Source organism: Tamandua tetradactyla, chromosome 13 (genome assembly GCF_023851605.1).
Source record: "Tamandua tetradactyla isolate mTamTet1 chromosome 13, mTamTet1.pri, whole genome shotgun sequence".
NCBI lineage: Eukaryota > Metazoa > Chordata > Mammalia > Pilosa > Myrmecophagidae > Tamandua > Tamandua tetradactyla.
In genome coordinates, this window is record NC_135339.1 from 34,159,326 (window position 1) to 34,180,559 (window position 21,234).

Below are 21,234 nucleotides of genomic sequence, written 5' to 3' on the forward strand. Positions count from 1 at the left end.
TGAATTCATGTGATTTCAAAGGAGAGAGTTACTTTCAGGGAACTTAATGTTATATTGTCTAGATGTTTAATATCTTTATTTATCAACATTCTATGGAGGTGAAGAATGAAAGAATTTTGAAATAAAATGATAGAAACGCAGAGTCAATATAATGTTTCATTCTCAAAGACCTTATTATTTTAAAATTTTAAATATTTTATTATGTGAGTGGTTTGTTATTTCTATAAAAACAAGTCTATAGATAAAGCTACCAAAAAGTCTATATATCTGCCACATGCAAATGAAATTTTTTGTACATCTTTTGAATTATTTCGTGATAATTAGTACACATGTAAATTTTCATTTTTAAAGATTAGCTATGTACTCCATGCAGCATTCTGTCATCACCTTCTCTATTGACTAGTATATTGTGAACTTTTTTTGAGATTCAGTACTATTATTCATAGCCTCTTTTATACCCACAAATCTTTAATTAAGCCTGAGATTAATGTTTTATCCATTTTTTTATATGTATATGTTTATATAAAATAGTCTTGAAGTGTTCATATACCTTTTAACTGTTCTTTTGTTGTTTATAAGCCTGCAGTGGTTTCTGGTATGCATAAGAAAATGAACATTAGCTTGTGGAAAGCAGAATCAATTAGTCTTGATTTTGGAGACCACCAAGCTGACCTCCTGAACTGCAAAGACAGCATTATTTCAAATGCCAATGTTAAAGAGTTCTGGGATGGTTTTGAAGAAGTTTCAAGTACGTTAGAGTTTTTGTTTTACTATTTTATTAAACATATCCCCCCAATAATAAATTTGCAAATATGACTTAAAAATATTTAATTTCTTTGAAACTTAATATATTACGCTGTTGTCTAATTAAACTAAACAAGTCCTTACAATCAAAAGACTGGGTTCTAATCCTGGCTCTACCACTAAATTCCTTTGGCAATACACAAGTCATTTATACTGTTTCCTTATCTTATATGGGGAATATTTTTGGCGACCCCATAAAATGGTGAGAACTGAATGATATTATGTAAAATGTTGAAAAGTTATAAGTGAAAATGTAAGATTATTTTGTTAATAGTTGTAAAGAGCTTTTTTAAAAATATTACATAATAGTTGAGATACTACAGATGACTAATGTAATATGTCCTATAAATAATAGAAAGCATAAGTCTTGTAAATAACAAAGCCTTCATTAAGCACCTGCTGTTCAACGATCAAATTATATACTTAAATATTTTTCCTACTTCCCCTCTAAAATTTACTAAGAATAAAAAAGTAGCACTTAACTTTTTTAGTAATTAACTGAATTCCTTATAGAACGGCAAAAAAACAAAAGTGGAGAGACAGTTGTTTTGAAATTGAAAGATTGCCCTTCAGGAGAAGACTTCAAAACTATGATGCCAGCAAGGTAGTACATCTTTTTTAAACTTTATTTGATTCTTGTCTTTTTGGAATTTAACTGAGATTATTATACCCAGAGGTAGGATAATTAACTGTAAATATGATCGTTAGAAGTTTATTTCCTTAATTTAAAAATAAATTAAAGTACTACATAACATTTCTATACCTTCAGCAGGTAGAAGTCTTTATGTTAGGGCAGTACAGGATAAAAAGTCAAAGGGGTACATTGGGGCCGTTTTGGGCCTCATCTTTGGTGCTTTTTAATTTGTGGTGGTTAGGGATGCAGAATTGCAGTTTTTGCCAGTATCAATCATTTGTCCTGTTCTGTGCTAACAAAAGTGTTACTATTACCTGTCTGATATACTTAAGGAAAGATTGTCTTGTGTGTGAACAATGAAAATTGTATATTTGAAAGTACTTTAAAAATACAAATCTTTATTCAAAAGAAGGCAATGTTGTTTTCCTTCAGATACGAAGATCTTTTAAAAAGCCTGCCATTGCCAGAATATTGCAATCCTGACGGGAAATTCAATCTGGCCTCTCATTTGCCAGAATTTTTTGTGCGTCCTGATCTAGGACCCAGGTTGTGCAGTGCATATGGTAGGTGTCTATTTACATTTGTCCCAACTTGGAATTTTGTGGGATTTTAATAAGAACTTCCATCTAAAGAGAAGTTGATTATGTCCATTGATTTTTAGTTTATACAAATCTGTTCTTTTAATAATCCATTGAAGTTTTTTTATTTTTTCTGTATCAAGCAGTATATTAGGAATTAACAGCCAGTGAGTTAAGTACCTTTTAATGCCTCGTAAAATTTTCTATTAATTTGATTCTCATAGGATGTTTTCTAGAGTATGACCTTTAGAGGCACATTTTGTAATAATAAGACAAAGACTCACATTACAATTAAATTTTCCTCATAGGCCTCATTTGAGGGAATATCTGACTATAATGTTAAGTATATATTTAATCAAGTAAAATTTTGTTCTTATACACAGGTGTAGTTGCTGCTAAAGATCACGATATAGGAACAACAAATCTCCATATTGAAGCTTCTGATGTTGTAAATATTCTAGTCTATGTCGGCATAGCAAAAGGAAATGGTGTCCTCTCTAAAGGAGGTAAAGAAACAAAAGAATAGTGGTATTTGGGTTAATAGTTGAATAACCACACATGTGTTAGAGTCAACCAAAATTCAGCCTCTGAGTTAGCAGTAATGATTCTGAAAATAATTGCAATGAATATAGTTTTATTCTGATATTCATTAGTTGAAGAGTTGTTTTCCTTTCTTTTTTTGTTACAAAAGAAAGCTTAATTTTAAAAATTTATCTTTTTGTTTATTCAGCACATTTCCTGTCAATAATGTTTTTGTGAAAATTAACTATTTTTTTTATTAATTTTTAATTTTTTTTTAAATACCAGAAACACCAAATGCAAACCTTCTTAACTTTTGATCATTCTGTTCTACATATATAATCAGTAATTCACAATATCATCACATAGTTCCATATGCATCATCATGATCATTTCTTGGAATATTTGCATCTATTCAGAAAAAGGAAGAAAACAGAAAAAAATTCATACGTACCATACCCCCTACCCCTACCCCTCACCTATCACCAGCATTTCAATCTAAGTTTATTTTAACATTTGTTCCCCATATTATTCATCTTTGTTCCATATGTTTTACTCGTCTGTTGATAAGGTAGATAAAAGGAGCATCAGACAAGGTTTTCACAGTCACATTGTGAAAGCTATATCATTATACAATCATCTTCATGAAATATGGCTACTGGAACACAGCTCCACATTTTCAGGCACTTCCCTCCAGCCTCTCCATTACATCTTGACTAACAAGGTGATATCTATTTAATGCATAAGAATAACCTCCAGGATAACCTCTCGACTCTGTTTGGAATCTCTCAGCCATTGACACTTTATTGTCTCATTTCACTCTTCCCCCTTTTGGTCGAGAAGGTTTTCTCAATCCCCTGATGCTGAGTCTCAGCTCATTCCAGGGTTTTTCTCAATCCCTTGATGCTGAGTCTCAGCTCATTCCAGGGTTTTTCTCAATCCCTTGATGCTGAGTCTCAGCTCATTCTAGGATTTCTGTCCCATGTTACCAGGAAGGTCCACACCCTTGGGAGTCATGTCCCACGTAGACAGGAGGAGGGTGGTGAGTTTGCTTGTTTTGTTGGCTGGAGAGAGAGGCTACACCTGAGCAACAAAAGAGGTTCTCTTGGGGGTGACTATTTCCATTTTTTAACATTTATTGGAGAATAGAGACTACATTAGTTTTTGTGGGGGGGGGGGGTTGCCTCCAATATCAGAGGAAGGAGGGACTTTTGTCCCAAGAAGAAATAACCTTACTTTCTAATACGGAGATAGAAAGTACCTAATACTTAAGTTGTAACCTTGCTCCATCATTTATTACCTTCTCTGTAGAGACATAGATATACTACAGATATAGGTCTTTAACCTTTCCTTCTTCACTGGCTTCTCCTTTTCAGAATAGGAGCAGACACTAGACTCTTCTTTCTTTCTCAAAAGAAACCTTCTTCAAACCTCCTTTCCACCATCCTATCTCTCCTGCTTTCATAAAAAATTATTTGCTCTCTCTGTCACTTAACTTTCACATTTCAGCTTACTACAAGGCTGGCTTCTTTACCTGAGCTCTACTGAAATTGATATTTCTATGGCTCTTCCTGACCCTCACAGTTTAATAATTAATTGGTTTCTTTCTGGTCTTTTTATTATGTCTCCTGTCTGTAATAAATGACACTACTGATCACTTCCTCTTCTATATTTGTTAGCCTTGGCTTGTGTGCCACCACTCCCATAATTTTACCACCTTACGGAATGCCCCACTGTTTCAGTCTTTTTCACTTAGATGTTTCTCTTCCTTATTGAATTAATAGGCTTTGTTCTTTACCTTTTCTACTTTACGTGCTCTTCCTACAAAATTCTATGCATGACTTCTGCCACTACTTAGAACACCAGTTCTTTGGAGCCTAGAATGTAGCCATAGCTCATTGGCCAGGTGCTGGGGACATGGAGTTTCATTATTTACTCTACTTAATGTGTATATTTCACAGGTTCTTCTACAGAAATCAACCTAAATTTCCCCCAAACTAGAGAAACTCATTCTTAAATTTTAGTTCAACGTCCTTAACTGGCACTGTTAATACAAGAGAAACTCTTTTTTTGCCCCCCCACGGATCTTAGAATCAGGCATACTTTGGTTGTAGTCTCAGCTCTACCACAGAAGTTTGTGATCTATAGTTCAAATGACTTATCCTTTCTAAACCTATGATTCCACAGTGTAATTATCTCTTCCCTTTTTTACCCCATTATACTTTTATAGCATGTATTTTTATAAGACACTCGTTACACCTGCTTTTCTCTCCTAATATTCTTTCATTTTCTTAGATATTGGAATTTTATCTTTGTTCCTACACATCCCTCTACCATCACTCTCCCCTTTCCACCACCTTCTATACCTAGTATAATACTTGGACTTTTGAGGAGAATTTCATCAACATTTTAAATTATTTTTTTTGGTTTTCTACCTTTATCTAAAAGTTACCACCTTTTTATAGGTGTCAAAACAAAAATAATGTGCAGTTATATTATGAAACATTGAGAAATACTGACCTACTTAATGCACATGCATTACCTAAAGTGACTCTCCTACTTTCTTGTCTCACTTCAAATTGAATCTCAGATTGTCATCTTCTAGAGGTCTTCTCTAAAGAAAATAAATTCTATTCCAGCCAGTAATTCCTTCCCCTAGGAGACAACCACCTTTTTTTCTTCAATTTCAAGAGAGTGAAATTGGGTTTTCAACTTTTAGTTTTGTCAAGAAAAGACATTACTCTCAACTGCTTTTGGTTGTTAAATCAATCCCTTGATGCTGAGTCTGTGAGTGAAGTCTTTTATTTTTAGGCTTGGCTACAAGGATCTCTCGATTTAAATATTTATTAAGTGCTTATTCTCTGTCAGATACTATCCTAGAATGTTGGGGATTAGAGTTAAGAAAGATTTTTTTAATTTTAATGCAATTTTATTGTTATATTCACATACCATGTAATCATCCAAAGTGTACAGTCAGTGGTTTGCAGTAGCTTCATAAAGCTGTGCATTTACCATCACAGTCGACTTTTTCTTTTTTTGTGAAAAATAATACATATACCAAAAAAGCAATAAACTTCAAAGTACATTGCAACAATTAGTTGTCAGACAGATTTCAGACTTTTGTATGGATTACAATTCCACAATTTTAGGTTTTTACTATTAGCTGCTCCAAGACACTGGAGACTAAAATATCAATATAATGATTCAGCAATCTTTTGCTAAATTCATTTGTTAAATCCATAATCATTGGTCTGTATAACTCTTCCATCACCTTTAATCCGTCTGTCCCACTCTTTAGTGGTATTTGGCTATGGCTGTTCTAACTTTGTCACGTTAGAAGGGGTTGTCAGTAATCTGAAGTAGGGAGATGGAACTAACTGATGTTCTGGAGAGGCTAGTCTGCATTTCAGGATTTATCTGGTCCAGGGACCCATCTGGAGGTAGTAGGTTTCTTACCCTAGTGCGTGGAATCATTGTAGAATCTTATATACTGCCCTAGGTGTTCTTTAGGATTGGCTGGAATGAGTTTGGTTGGGATTAGGTAAATTATGATAGGTAGCAGTGTCTAACTGAAGCTCGCATAAGAGTGACCTCTGAAGTAGCCTTTCAACCCTATTTGAACTCTCTCAGCCACTGAAACCTTATTTGTTACACTTCATTTCCCCCTTTTGGTCATGATGGTATTGTCAATCCCATGGTGCCAGGGCCACGTTTATCCCTGGGAGTCATAGCCCACTCAACTGCCATTTTTAAAAAGAACATTTTAAACCCTATGTTTATCTGAGTATAGGATATTTTTTTAGTGATAAACTTTTTACATCATCCTACTTCTGTTTTACCAGGAATTGGGGAAAACTTTGGCACAGATAATAATATTTGAGAACTGAAGCTATGCTCTGTGTACCTGTTCTATTCATGATTTTACTGTAATATTTGTTTGCCTGCCCTTATTATGACTGATTAATTCCATGAGGCTTGACTCACAGAATTGACTGGGTCTTTCTTAACTCTAATCCCCAACTCTAATCCCTTGACTGGGTCTTTCTTAACTCTAATCCCCAACATTCTAGGATAGTATCTGGCAGAGAATAAGCACTTAATATTTAAATTGAGAGATCCTTGTAGCCAAACTTAAAAATAAAAGACTTCACTCACAGACTCAGCATCAAGGGATTGAGAAAAACCCTAGAATGAACTGAGACCCAGCATCAAGGGATTGAGAAAACCTTCTCAAACAAAAGGGGGAAGAGTGAAATGAGACAAAGTGTCAATGGCTGAGAGATTCCAAACAGAGTCGAGAGGTTATCCTGGGGTTATTCTTACCATTAAGTAGATATCACCTTGTTATCCAAGAGGAAATGGAGAGGCTGGAAGGAACTCCCTGAAAATGCAGAGCTGTGTTCCACTAACCATGTTTCTTGATGATGATTGTATAATGATAAAACTTTCACAATGTGACTGATTGTGAAAACCTTGTGTCTGATGTTCCTTTTATCTTCCTTGTCAACAGATGAGTAGAACATATGGAATAAAAATAAATAATAGGGGGAACAAATGTTAAAATAAATTTAGTAGATTGAAATGCTAGTGATCCATACAAATATGCTGGATTTGTCAGTAGGCCAAGCCCTTGATCTTGAGACTTGCTCTTGTGAAGCTTACATATATAGCGGATAAGCTTAGCCTACCAAGAGTTACTTCTGGAGGACTTCTTTTGTTGCTCAGATGTGGCCCAACTATGCAAGTGAAATCATGGCCCTCCCCACTACATGGGATATGACATCCAGGGGTGAAAGTCTCCCTGGCAATGTGGGAGATGACTCCCAGGGATGAAACCATTCCAGTCAATCCTGAAGAACACCTAGGGCAGTATATAAGATTCTACAAAGATTCCATGCACTAGGATAACTTTCCAGAAATTTACAACCTCCAAATGGGCCCCAGGACCAGATGAGTCCTGAAACCTAAGGGGCCAGCCTCTCCAGAACATCAGCTAGTTCCATCTCCCTATCCTATATTATTGACAACCCCTTCCAGCATGAAAAAGTTAGAATGGCCATAGCCTAAAGACCCCTGAAGATAGGATAGAGAGATCAAAGGTGATGGTGGTGTTACACACAGAAGGTAGGGTTTAACAAATGGGTATGACTGATGAATCGCTACATTGATATTTCTTTTAATCTCCAATATCTTAGAGCAGTTAGTAGTAAAAACCAGAAATTGTGAAATTGTAACCCATACCAAACTCTGAAGTCTGTTCTCAACTAACTGTTGCACTGTACTTTGAAATTTATTGCTTTTTTGTACATATATTAGTTTTCAGACCAAAGAAAGAAAAGCTTGTTAAGAAAAATGTTTCTTCCTTCTAACCTCCACTGTTCTGGAGCAGCTAGAAGGAAAAACCTGAGATGATGGTAGAGTTGCCTATGATGCACTCTGGGAATTGTCCTGTAACTGCTTGTTGAAGAGTGCTTTGAAACCTATTGCTTTTTTCTATCTTTGCTTTGTATATATGTTATACAATGAAAAAAAGCTAAAATATATAGATATATACTGGATTTGATTCCTCCTCAAAAGTTCAATTCAGTAAGACGCTCTACTGCTCTGATAAATCAGTTTTAGGGTATTTAAACTTGCTGATTATCTGAAATGACCAATTTAAAAGTACTCTTCTCTATTTCAGGAATACTCAAGAAATTTGAGGAAGAAGATTTGGATGACATTCTAAGAAAAAGATTGAAAGATTCAAGTGAAGTACCTGGTGCTCTGTGGCATATTTATGCTGGGAAAGACATTGACAAGATAAGGGAATTTCTTCAAAAGGTATAGCTTGTTACGAATAATATTGTCTTAAACTTAAACAAGAACTTAATTTTTAATCTAACTTTATTTAATATTCAGTAATATAAGATTAACTCACTTTTATTTCAAGGGAAGAAGGAAGATTTTAACTATATATTAAATATCCAGAGCTTCTCTCTCTGCTCCTATGAAAAAGCCTGTTTCATGGTGAGCATTTTGAATGATGATTTCGTCACCATTGCCCGTCTCTTACAGGAAAGGCCTAATATTTTTGTTGATCCAGATGTTAGTTACTTGGAGTGGTAAAAAGTAGTGATTGGGGCTTTCAGGATATAAAAATTCATGCTATGTAGAATCAGCTAAAGAAGGTAGGTAGGATCTTTGAATCTGACTGATATTTTCGAGTGTTGTCCTGGTAGGAATGGTTCCACTCACATCTAATTGTTCTGCTATATTTACTTGGGTAGATTGAAATTGTAAGTAAAGATACCTTTAATTTACTTGTTAGAAACTCTGAAAGAAAATGACTCATCACTGAAATAATTAGTTCAAACCCTTCCCTCAGATGTTTTCTGAAGTTATAGGAATTTTTTAAGGGATTATCCCTGCTGCTTATCTTGAAACTTAATCTCTCAGAAAGGATAGGTCTATCTCTGTGATCAATGTGAAATGAAGGCACTATAGCCCTGTACCTAGTAGCATATACCATAATACCTGTCAGTTTCTTAATCTAAAATATTGTCTTTTATTAGTCAAACAGAAGATTATTTTACTGATTGGTAAAAGAATCAGTTTGTCAAGTATTTATTTTTTTTTACTTACCTCAAAAAAAAAAAGAGCAGGACCAAGAAATGTTTTTGAAATACTATATGAATAGTTTGGCTTTCTGAAAAAAGCAACTAAACTGTGTTTTCCTCCTCTATACACTTGATACAGTTGTAAGTAAGGAACCCAATGGATGGAAACTTCTTAGTCAGGAGGTAGCAGGGGGAGGTGAGAAGGAAGTATGATCTTTATTAACAGCGTATCAGTTTTCTATCTTTTAAGATTCTTTACCTTTTCAAATTATTTTAGAATGCTAGTATCTTTAACTCGAAACACAAGTCAGTGTTCCTTAAGATTCTGAGAGCAAAAGGCAGTTATTATAATGAAAATCGAGGTTTACCATTTCATTTCCCTTGGTGTATATTTTTATTTTAATCCACACATTTTAGATTTCAAAAGAGCAAGGACTTGAAGTTCTACCAGAACATGATCCTATACGTGACCAAAGTTGGTATATGAACAAAAAGCTCCGCCAAAGACTGCTTGAAGAATATGGAGTCAGAACCTGCACTCTTGTCCAGTTCCTTGGTGATGCCATTATCTTACCAGCAGGAGCACTTCATCAGGTATATAAAAAGTTATTTCTAACACATATGTTACTGAAAGAACCAATTTTGGTGAAAAGCATTATTCTGAGTGCCAATATAAATAAAAGAAGACATAAAAGAATGAACTCATCAGACTGTGTTCATTAAGAAATCACTAAAATAACTTTACAATGCTTAGAGATCTCAAATAGTTAAATATTTTGAGAGCTTAAATTGTTTAACATGAGCCAGGTTTCCACTTTTATATTTTCTTGGGTTTAGTGAGTTGAAATCTAATTTAATTTTTAAGATTCCTGGTGGAAGTAGTTACTGATACTAGTGGTGGTAGAGGGAAGGATACCAAATGTTACAGATCATACATTTTCTAAGGTACCAGATATGAGTAGAATGAATTATTTGCTAGACCATTCAGGCTTAGGTGTGCCTCCTGCCTCTTGTTGCATACTGACATGGCAATAGCCCTGTCAAAGAATGACATTTAATTTTTATAGTTATGGATCCTCAAAACTTAAAAAAAAAATTAAAAAAAGAAGAAAAAAACTAAGAAAGTTAAGCACCTAACCTAATCTTTGTTTCTGTGGCTTGAATGGAAGGATGTCTTAGAACAGAGATGGTAGGTATGTAAGGTAGGATTAAAAGCACACAATAGATTCTTAGATGTAGAATGGGGCAGCTACAGCCCAGTCTAGCCCTGTAGTAACAAATTGTACCCAGAAAGCCCAAGACCCCAAAAAGCTAGTGCCTCTGATAGGTGTACCACCAAGGAATTTTCCCACATTTTATACAGCCGTATATGTAATCACTTCCTGTTTAATTCTTTTGAGTCTGTTATGCACAAATAATCCTTAAATAATAATAGTTGCTTAGTTTTTAGAATGTCTTATTCAGATCAGATTTATCATGCTTAGATCTCAAATGGCATTTATAATGATAAAAAATTAATATCGCAATAATGAATATACTTTTTTCTCTACAATAACTTTATGCTAAGAAGCTACAGTTACGTTAAATTGAATATCCATGGAGTTGCATTTATGATTGGATTACAAAACATATCAGAAGGTGGTGACTGCAATGGAGGAAAATAGAGTAGAGAAGGCAGCAAATTTAGGTGACATAATTTGTACTTTTAAGCTAGAGTGGTTAGAGAAGACCACACATTTGAGGCATTTGAGCAAAGCCTTATAGAATGTTATGATGAGAGATGTATTATTTATGATTCATGTTTAATTGGGATTCATCCCAAATAACCATTTCTTTGCCTTCCCAGGAGATAACTTATCTGTATTTAAATGTAAACAGCCTCAAGGAGTCGTCCATTTTAAAGGAAATCCTTTTATAAATAATTGTTTGGCAATAGAATACACTTTGATTTAAGTCCTTATTCAGGTATTCAGCTTCTCCAATATCAGATTTTATTTTCTGTTTTCTTTTTAAATACTTTTTTTTGAGATATCTTCACACACCATAAGTCCATCCAAAGTATAAAATCAGTGGTTCATATTATCATCACATAGTTGTGTATTCATCACCATGATCGTTTTTAGAACATTTGCATAACTCCAGAAAAAGAAATGAAAAGTAAAAACAAGCAAACAAAAAAAAAGCATATACCCCATACCCCTTACCCCTTCCTCTCATTGACTACTAGTATTGCAATCTACCCTTTTTTTAAACCCCTTATCCCTCTCTGTTATTTATTTATTTTTGTCCTTATTAGTTTACTCATTTGTTCAAACCCTGGATAAAGGGAGCGTCAGACACAAGGTTTTCACGATTACATGGTCACACTGGCTACTGAACATGGTTCAACAGTTTCAGGTATTTTCTTCCAGCTATTCTAATACACTAAAAACTGAAAGGGAAATCTGTATAATGCATAAGAATAACCTCCAGAATAACCAACCTCTCAACTCTATTTGAAGTCTGTCAGACACAGAAACTTTATTCTGTCTCACTTCTCCCTTTCCCATTTTAATCAAGAAGGCTTTGTCAATCCCAGCTCATTCCCCAGAGTCATGTCCCATGACTTTTCCACTGGGAAAGGACAGTGAGTTCACCTGCTGAGATGGCTTTGTGAGAGAGAGCACAGCTCAGCAACAAAAGAAGTTCTCTGGGAGTGGTTCTTAGGCATAATTATAAGTAGGCTTACCTGCTCCTTGGCAGAAATAAGTTTCATAGGGGAAAGCCCCAAGATTTACGGCTCGTCCTATTAAATCGGTTAATCCCAAAGCTTGCGAGAATATCAGGAATTCCCCAGGTGGGAAAGTTTAACATTTAATCCTTTCTCTCCTGTCCTCCAAGGGGACTTTGCAAATACTTTTTTAATTCTCTGCCCAAATTACTCTGGGATGTACCAGGGTATGAAACTAACCTGTACAAACCAACACCTAAATCCCTATTCAAGATCACATGTAATTATGGTGCTGAAATAAACGGATTATACAAGTTAAATTAGATGGTGCGCTACCAAAAATAAAAATTTTGTACCAAGTAAACATCTCTTTCTTTGTTCTCACACAGAAGTTGAAGTTTGAAAATATAGACCATATCATTGTTTACTCTGTATTCTTTACTTTAGTCGTGTCCAGATCAACTTCATTCATATCTCTAATTGAAGACTGATCACTTTTTCAACGTTTTTAAGAGTTCCTATATGGGGTAATGCTGATTTCCATAGCTTTAGAATTCTAATCCTGAGTCTCAGGTGTCATGCAAATACTTCATGTTCCAGGGAATGACCAGGTTATATACAAAGAGTTCAGCATCTCAGAGTTTAAAAATAAGTTAGAACTCTAGAAATAGATGTGACTGCTGTAAGAGCTTACAGTCCAGGAAACTTTACAATAGGCCTTAACCTTTAAACCTATGCTCTCAATTTCAATCCTCCAAGTTTGTATATTATAGTTAGTCCATATTAATGAGGCATGATAATATTTGTCTTTAGTTTCTGACTTCCTTCATTCTACATACTGTCCTCAAGATTCATTCACCTATGCATGCCTAACGACTTCATTCCTTCTTGGAGCCACCCAGTAGTCTGTTCATGTATATATATACCAGTTTCCCCTTCCATTCCTCAGTCAATGTCGCCTTACAGATTTTCTTGAAGTTAAGCCATATAGTACAATCATATTCTTATTTAAATTGAGATACAAAGTATGTACTGTAAAGTTCACCCTCTTTAGTGTATAGTTCTCTTAAGTTTTAACAAATGAATATGTAATGTAACAACAGTCAAAAAATGTAGAATGTTTCCATCACTCAAAAAAAATTCCCTAATGCTTCTTTGTAGTCAGTTTCTCCTTCACCCAAAGTCCCTGCAACCACTTACTGTTTTCTGTCCCTATAGTTCTGAGAATATCTTATCAATGGAATCATCCATTATGTTAACCTCTTGCATCTCGCTTTTTTTCATTTGACAGATTGTATTTGAGATTTATTGATACTGTGTTGTTTTTATCAGTTATTGGTTTATTTTTATTGCTGATCAGTTGTCTGTTGTATGAACATACTACAGTTTGTTTATCCATCACCAATAGAAGAACATTTGGATTATTTCCAGTTTGGGGCAATTAGAAATAAAGCCACTATAAACATTTACATACAGGTTTTTGGGTCAATGTAGGTTTTCATCTCAATTGAGTAAAAACTGAGTAGTGGTACATACCCCTGTGTCACATGATAGATGTATGATTAACTTTATTTTAAAAACTGCCATTCTGTTTTCCAAAGTGGTTATACCATTTTCCATTCTCCAAAGGAATGTCTCGGAATTCCAGTTTCTCTACTTCATAGATAGCGCTTGGTATGTCAGCTTTATTTTGTTTTCAAGACATTCTAATAGGTTTGTAGTGGTATCTCATTGTGGTTTGAACTTAAATTTTCTTAATGACTAAATGTTGAACATCTTTTCAACTGCTTATTTACCATCTGTGAATCTATCTGCTTTGGTGAAATGTGTTCAAATATTTTATCTTTTTTTATTGGGTTTTTCTTAATTGAGTTTTTGAGTGTTCTAATCTTTTCTAAATATCAGTCATTTATTTGATATGTGTTTTGAGATATATTCTCTTAATCTGTGGCTTCTCTTTCCATTCTTTTAATGACATCTTTCAAAGAACAGAAGTTTTTTTAATTTTGATGAAATCAAATTAACTAATTGATCAAATTAATTGATCAGGATTATTCTTTTATAAAAATATCAACTTTTATTATTGTATCTATGAAATAATTTACCTAATCCAAAGTCACCAAGATTTGTTCCTCCATTTTATTCTAGAAGCTTTGTCATCATTTGGTTTTATATTTAGGTCTATAATCCATTTTCAGTTATTTTTTTTATATATAATGCAAATTATAGATCATGATTAATTTTTTGCATGTGGTCATGTAGTTGTTCCCTGTACTTACTGTTTGTTGAAAAGATTTCTCAAAATAGCTTTTTCTTTTCAAAATATAGCATATTCATAGAAACAATAATAAAGTAAGAAAAAAAACCCCACATTCATCTAATAAAAGCCTCAAACCATATGAAAGCGTACGCAGTGAAAAATCAGTCTCTTTCTCACCTTTGTTCCCAATTCCTCTCCTACATTAGGCAACCACTCTGTGTAGATTTCATATGTCTTCTGCTTTTTTGGGGGGGGGGGGGAATCTTTTAGCAAAATAGAGGCAGAATGATCCTGTAAAATTAGAGCTGAATTGGTTCACTTATCTAAACAATCTGCACCCTCCGGTGCTCTGCATACCACCTTCCATCCCCATGGCTCTCTGCCATCATTTCCCAGTATTCTCCACTTTTCATGCTGCCCTCTTTTCTGTTTATGCCAAGTGTGCTCCCACCTGAGGATCTTTGTACTTATTCATCTTTTGCCTGGATTCTTTTTCCTCCCATATGTTTTATTAGCTTGCATTTTGACATTCTATAAGGCTTTGCTCAAATGTCACCTGAGTGAGATCTTCCGTAACCAATAACCATCCTAGTTTGAGTGCAAATTGTGTCCCCCAAACTCCCTTTCTTCTCCTCTGCTCTATTTTCCTCCACTGTAGTCATCACCTTCTAGCAGGCTTTGTAATTTACTTAGTACTTTTTTTGCCCTTTAATCTCCACTGGGAGGTAATCTTTGATGTCAGGGATTTCTTTTTTTTATTGTTCTCTCCTCATGCTTAGACTAATGCACTTAACATAAATATTTGAAGGCTGTTTCCTCAAAGGCCTAAACATATGTTCTTATTTATAACAAATTTTTGCACAAGTGTAGATGAAAAAAAGTTAGGACTCTCCATAATTTATGTACATTGTGCTCTTTTTACAAATATATGTAAATTTTACCCCTTCTAAATGTGGCTTCTCTGCTACTTCAGAATGTTCACATAAGATTGGTCTCTGCCATTTATGGCTTTACACATATTTACATAAAGTATTTTCTTTTGATATATGTTGGAAATTTGCGTAGTTTTTAGAAAGCACATTTCTTCTGTAATAAATGATGTTGTACATAAATAGACTGGGGCAGCATGCGTGACCTAGATTGGCACATTCTATTCTGAGCTCTGATCAGGCAAAGACAAAACCTTAACTTCTCTGCTGCATATTTTGGCATAGAAATTGCCAATTATAGAAACGGATTTCTACCTTGCTTCTTTTATATTGTGTGATGACACACTGTTCTTTGTTTCCTGTTGAGAGTATTTGTTGTTCTTGTGTAGCAGTGGTGAGGTAATGTGGTTTTGAGAGAGATTTCAAAAGAAGTGATAACCTCACAATCTTAACTTAGATTTGAAAAACATTATTATTTACAATCTGTTTAACTCTTAGAGGTTGTGAAAACTGTTTATTGATGGCTTTAACACTTTCAGTATACCTCAAGTGGTCTTTAAGATATTCCAAACTCTCAGTCAATGGTTCTTAAGCTTTAACATCAGAATTCCTGGAAGATTTGTTTAAACACAGATTATTAAAATTCAAGAGTTTCTCCTTGAGTAGGTCTGGGGAGAGGCCTGAAAATTTACATTCCTAACCAACTTCCCAGGAATCTAAGAACCCTACCTTAGGAAGCTCTCCCAAGGCACCTTTGAAAAAATGTTTCACCCAGGTGATATTGCATGACAGGCCAGCAGTACTACGGATGAAGCAGCATTCTGTCAACAGCATTTCCAGAAGCCAAACTGGAGGAACCTAGACTGTGTCTGCATGGGAGTTCACATGCATATCTTCGAAAACTGAGGGTTATCATCATAGCCACTAGCCCTCTTTATAGTGTAAAAACTATTCTAGAACTACAGACTTAAGAATGTTTTGTTGATAAACCATGACTGAGTTTTATCTATAGAGGCACAGTGTTGAGTTGAGGAACTCTAAAGACTTCAGCAGCTCTTCAGGTGGTTATTATGCCCAGAAGAATTCAGTCCCTGTTCCAGTTTTGAAAGCTCCTGAAATGTGATATGCCAGAAACAGAACAGCTTTCTTTTTTTCTACCCCCAGAATGGTTTTTTTAAAAGGGGAATTTATTAAGTTGCAAGTTTCCAGTTCTAAGGCCGTGAAAATGTCCAAATTAGGCACTAACAAGAGGTTACCTTCACTCAAGAAAGGCCAGTGAAATTCGGGGTTTCTCTCTCAGCTAGGAGGGCACATGGTGACATCTGCTAGCTTTCTCTCTGGGCTTCTTGTTTCATGTAGCTCCCCCAGGGTTGTTTTCCTTCTTCATCTCCAAAGGTCTGTGGCTGTGTGGGCTCTCTGGTTCTGGTGGCTCTTAAGCTTTTTCCAAAATGGTTCCCTATTAAAGGGCTCCAGTAAGCAACCCCACTTTGAATGGGTGGAGACATATCTCCATGGAAAAAATCAAAAAGTTCTTCTACCCAGCAGTATTGAATGAGGATTAAAGAAAATGGCTTTTCTGGGATACACAACAGATTCAAACTGGCACAGCTCCATTTTGAATTTCATCACCTGATCATCAATTAGATTTTTCAATACTCTCCATTCCTACTTACTGTCTCGGTCATCTCACTCCACCCAATTAATTTTGCATACTTTAAAAAATTAGAATAAATTTAAATTCATAGTTTTTCAGTTATTTCTCCTTTCCCAGGGATTCTTTGGCATTTTTTTGATATCACTAGAAGGCCATCTAGAAACATCACAAGAACCTAGATTAGATTAGCTGTCATCATGGAATAATGTTTCCATGAACATTATTCATGGAAAGCAGTTCTATTAGAAATAGTGAAGTATGGAATTAGTTTGTACGTGGTGAACAAATAATAGATAAAACTATTGAGTAGCTCCTTGTGAAAACCCTTCAGGCAGAAGAGAGAAAATTGTTGAAAAACAGTGTACTGTTGCCACAGAAGATTGAAAGGTGTATTTAATTGGTTAATTTGGAAAGCAAGTCACAAAAGAAAGAAAAACACAAATAACAAAAATTCTAGGATGGTTCTAAAACTAGGTTTGGGTTGAACTATAGTTTCATCCCAGCTCCTCACAAATAATCAAACTAATTGGCCTTCTAGTATAAAGGTCAGTGAAGTGACCACAATGCTGAAAGCCAAAAAGATCAACAACTAGATATATTCTTTAGATTGATTGCATTGGTAAAATTGATCCTTTCCAGTTAGCCTTTGTATTTGAGTAACACATTAACATCCTTGACAGAATTGATAATATAGGATCAAGTTATTAGCCTCCTCAAAAGATTCCTGAATGGAAAAGTTATTTTCATCATTTAGAAGTATTCCATTTACAAAGTCGTTTTACATTAAGCTTTTCAGTAATGCAACTTTTAATGAAGTGTGGTGGTCTCCTTTGAAATTATTTTTAAATATTTTTATTGATAAATCTTCACACACATACATTCCAGGTGTACGATCAATGGCTCACAATATCATCACATAGTTGTGTATTCTTCACCATGATCATTTTTTAGAACATTTTCATCACTCCAGAAAAACAAAGAGAAAAAAGGAAAAACTCGTACAACCCATATCCCTTCCCTCTCTGTCATTGACCACTAGTATTTCCATCTACCCAATTTATTTTACCCTTTGTTCCCCCTATTATTTATTTTTTATCCATATTTGTTTACTCATCTGTTCATACCCTGGATAAAATGAGCAATGGACACAAGGTTTTTACCATCCCACAGTCATCCGTATCCCAGTTATGTTTTGAAGAAATACCTTCTCTGGGGGAAGCGTTCCTTCCCTTTATTGTTTTTAGGCAACTTTGCTTTTCTTGCTCCCAACCTCTAAAATTTATATTTATATTTTTCTTCTGGGGATAGGTGCAGAATTTTCACAGTTGTATTCAGGTAACTGAAGATTTTGTGTCTCCAGAACATCTTGTACAATCATTTCACTTAACACAGGAGCTGAGACTTTTGAAGGAAGAGATCAATTATGATGATAAATTACAGGTAAGAGATGAATTTTCTAACTAGATTGTGTTCTGCAGGTTTTTGTCTTGTTTTGTTTATCCCCCTGCATCAGCAGGCTTCGGGAATCGAACCCGGGTCTCTGGCACAACAGGCAAGAATTCTGCCACTGAGCCCTCAGTGCAGTGCCCGTGCATGTTTTTTATATTCAGAAATATGAAACAATCATCAAAGTCTAGCTGGCCATCTCCTGGTTTGTCACATTAGGATGACAGCCAGAGTTTAACACCAACCTCATGTAATTGTATGTCTCTTAGCGGCCTTTATTTTAAGTTTTGATTTAACAACATTTGAAAGCTTTGACATTTTTTTCTTAAATTTGTCTTTCTTTGGCTTCCATTAAATTGTATTTTATCTGTGTTAACCCATGCAATTTTCATTTGTTAATTTTTCTCCAGCTGAAGTGATTAGCAATACCACCATCTCTTTCAGGTCAAAAATATCTTGTATCATGCAGTCAAGGAGATGGTGAGAGCTTTGAAGATACATGAGGATGAAACAGAGGATATGGAAGAAAATTAAGTATAGTCCAGTTTGATGGTTTTAGGCTGTTGATCTTGGATTCACTTACCCTTGAACAATGATATATATGACTTAAGTAAACTCCATAAAACCATCAGTGCCAAGAAATTCCCTTGTAGTAATTACTTGTTACTGACACTGCAGCAGCATAGCATATGTCACAGCTCCTGTTATTCAATGTTAGTTATTAAAACAAGCTAAATTTAAAAAGCAGCACTTCATAGCTGTTTTTGTATTATAGTGTATATGAAGTTTGTGAAAATGCCAGATTTAAATGATGTATTTATTTTTGGAAAAAATACAAAATTCTATGCTATATTGTTGATCACGTGTAAATGCAATCTTGTACAGTTTGCTAAAATAACTGATATTTTTCACTACATTGAGACAGTTACTGTGAGAATAGGACACAACACCAGCTATTGCCTGCATTTGGGAAATTGCTGAATCGCACAGCAAGTCATGTCATAATCAGAAAATTACTGCCAAATAATTGTAAAATTTGTAAAATACAAAGTATATAAAGTAGATACTAAATACAGACACTTCAATATTTTGTTGAAGCTATTCACTGTACAATTAAACATTTTCAAAAGGTGTAATTTATTTAAAATTGTCTCATTTTGGTAAAAATTTATGTGAACTTTTAAAGCTAAATATTAAACTTAATATGTTATGTAAATATATACATATATACATTTAATGATGTATTTTTTTAAAACATTGGCTTGCTTTTATTTGTTAAAGTGCAAGTGTTACATATGGCTTTGTACATTAAAGTTGAAGGGGTTTTACATTTTACATTAAAAAGACTTTATCAAAAGTTGGTTTTTCCAGAGTTCTCCCTCTTTTGACGTGTGTACTACTGGGGGTTTCTTTTTCATGAAGGCATAGCCATCATTATCTTTTTTTTTATTGCAATTTTACTTTATATTTTGTCATGAAATAATTTTTGCTATATTGTGCCCTTGAGCTGTCCAAGTAGATACCTGAAAGATTTCCTTGCAGACATGCAACTTGTGGACAGATTATTCAAACAAACAATTATTAATTAAAACACGTGATTATTAAAAATAAATTTTTACAAACCAGAAGTATTTGCTGGCAAAATCTAGGTTTCTGAAAAGTGCCTAGGACCAATATGAAATGGGAAAAAAGTTCATTCTTATAAAACATTAAGATTGAATAAAACACTGCATTTCTGTAACCCCAAATAATACTTTTATGACTTGTTATATTCTACATTATAAGAAAAGTACCTGATTCTTACTGCAGAAATACCTGGCCTTGATTCTGATAATTTGGAAATTAAAAATTAGTATACTAACAGCATATATGTTAATCTTGTGGTTTTTTTAAATGGCAATATTTGTTTTCAAAATTTGGCAGTCTCATTGGTTTGTTTATAGTTATCTTCAGAAAATTCAATATCCTGTTTACTGTTCTGATAAATTCATTGAATTTTTATTCCAATTATCATATTTCTAGGATTAATTCCTATTTAACTCATTTTCAGGTCTTTTTTTCTTATTGTCTTTTTGCTCATTTTAAACACTTAAAAAATCTTTCAAGTTTTTCTAGTATTTCTACTTGGGTTGTAAAATCTTGTATGTTCATCTGCTCTTTGCTACACTTGCAGTTTATTTCCTTGTCTGGCTTTTTAATGTTTTTTCAGTTAGCTTTGTGGGCTTTTTGGTGAAACCTCAACATTTTAGGATGTGGAAACATCCCTACTGGCTGGCTATACTGAAGCTAGAGACACTAGGGGTTTTATAGTGCTAACTTTTCTTTCTTTGGAGGAAATCATTAAGGTAGTGTCAATGTGCAGTGGCCATTTTGGGCCCATTTTTTATGCTGTTTGAGGTGGCCATATTTGGCAGTTTCCTCGCTGCTTCCTGACCTGATGAATAAAATTTTTCTAGTTCCCATTTCATAAAGAAGTTCTGTTTCCCTGTATCTTGGTAGCTCCTTTATGTCTAGGTTCAGGAGTAAGGCATGTGACCTACACTTAAGACTTCTGAGGTCTCTCAGCCCCAGGCATTAAAGCCCTGTTTACTACCATGATACTTTTTAACACCTTAGCTTAGACCTTGACTATGTATTTAGTTTTTGTTTTTGTATCAGTTTGGCACTATTTATATTTGCCTCAGTTTCCCTTGAGTCTCTTCAGTTTGTATAAATTTCTAAAATGATCATAACATGCTGCTCCATGTGCTAGATTTTCACCTTACTACATTCCTGAATGTGGGTATTTTAGAAGGAAACTATGAAAGGTAAATTTGCTTAGAATAGCTGTATAAAATGGAGAAAATTACTTTTTATAAATTCAAATATAAAATTTATTTCTAAAGAAAAAGTTATAAATTAAGTATCCATAATCTATCATTTTAAAAGCTATCACTATACTTCAGTGCTATCACGAGATGAAAATGTTAAGACATAAAACATTACATCTTAAAATTTAGATGCGCAGTTTTGCTCATTTTAAAGAGACTATCTTACTATAAAAATGGCTAGCAGTGTAATTGGATAATGACACCAGGTTCTTAGATGTTACCCTATTCTTT

The 21,234-nt window shown here is 34.3% G+C and overlaps 1 protein-coding gene across 10 annotated transcripts in view; it reads left to right on the forward strand.

The window, feature by feature from the left end:
• Positions 1–20,031, forward strand: part of JMJD1C (jumonji domain containing 1C) — a 326,266-nt gene extending 306,235 nt beyond the window's left edge. For 4 of the 10 annotated variants that reach the window (XM_077125157.1, XM_077125158.1, XM_077125160.1 and 1 more), the window contains 8 exons: positions 580–748; positions 1,318–1,408; positions 1,871–2,001; positions 2,400–2,522; positions 8,219–8,358; positions 9,552–9,728; positions 17,996–18,127; positions 18,578–20,031. In XM_077125157.1, coding sequence (XP_076981272.1) covers positions 580–748; positions 1,318–1,408; positions 1,871–2,001; positions 2,400–2,522; positions 8,219–8,358; positions 9,552–9,728; positions 17,996–18,127; positions 18,578–18,667 — 1,053 coding nt within the window. In that variant the 3' untranslated portion in view covers positions 18,668–20,031. Of the gene's footprint in view, positions 1–579; positions 749–1,317; positions 1,409–1,870; positions 2,002–2,399; positions 2,523–8,218; positions 8,359–9,551; positions 9,729–11,430; positions 13,801–17,995; positions 18,128–18,577 lie in introns of those variants that run through there. The other 6 variants (XM_077125162.1, XM_077125165.1, XM_077125166.1 and 3 more) reach the window with 3 other exon arrangements.
• Positions 20,032–21,234: the final 1,203 nt, after the last annotated feature.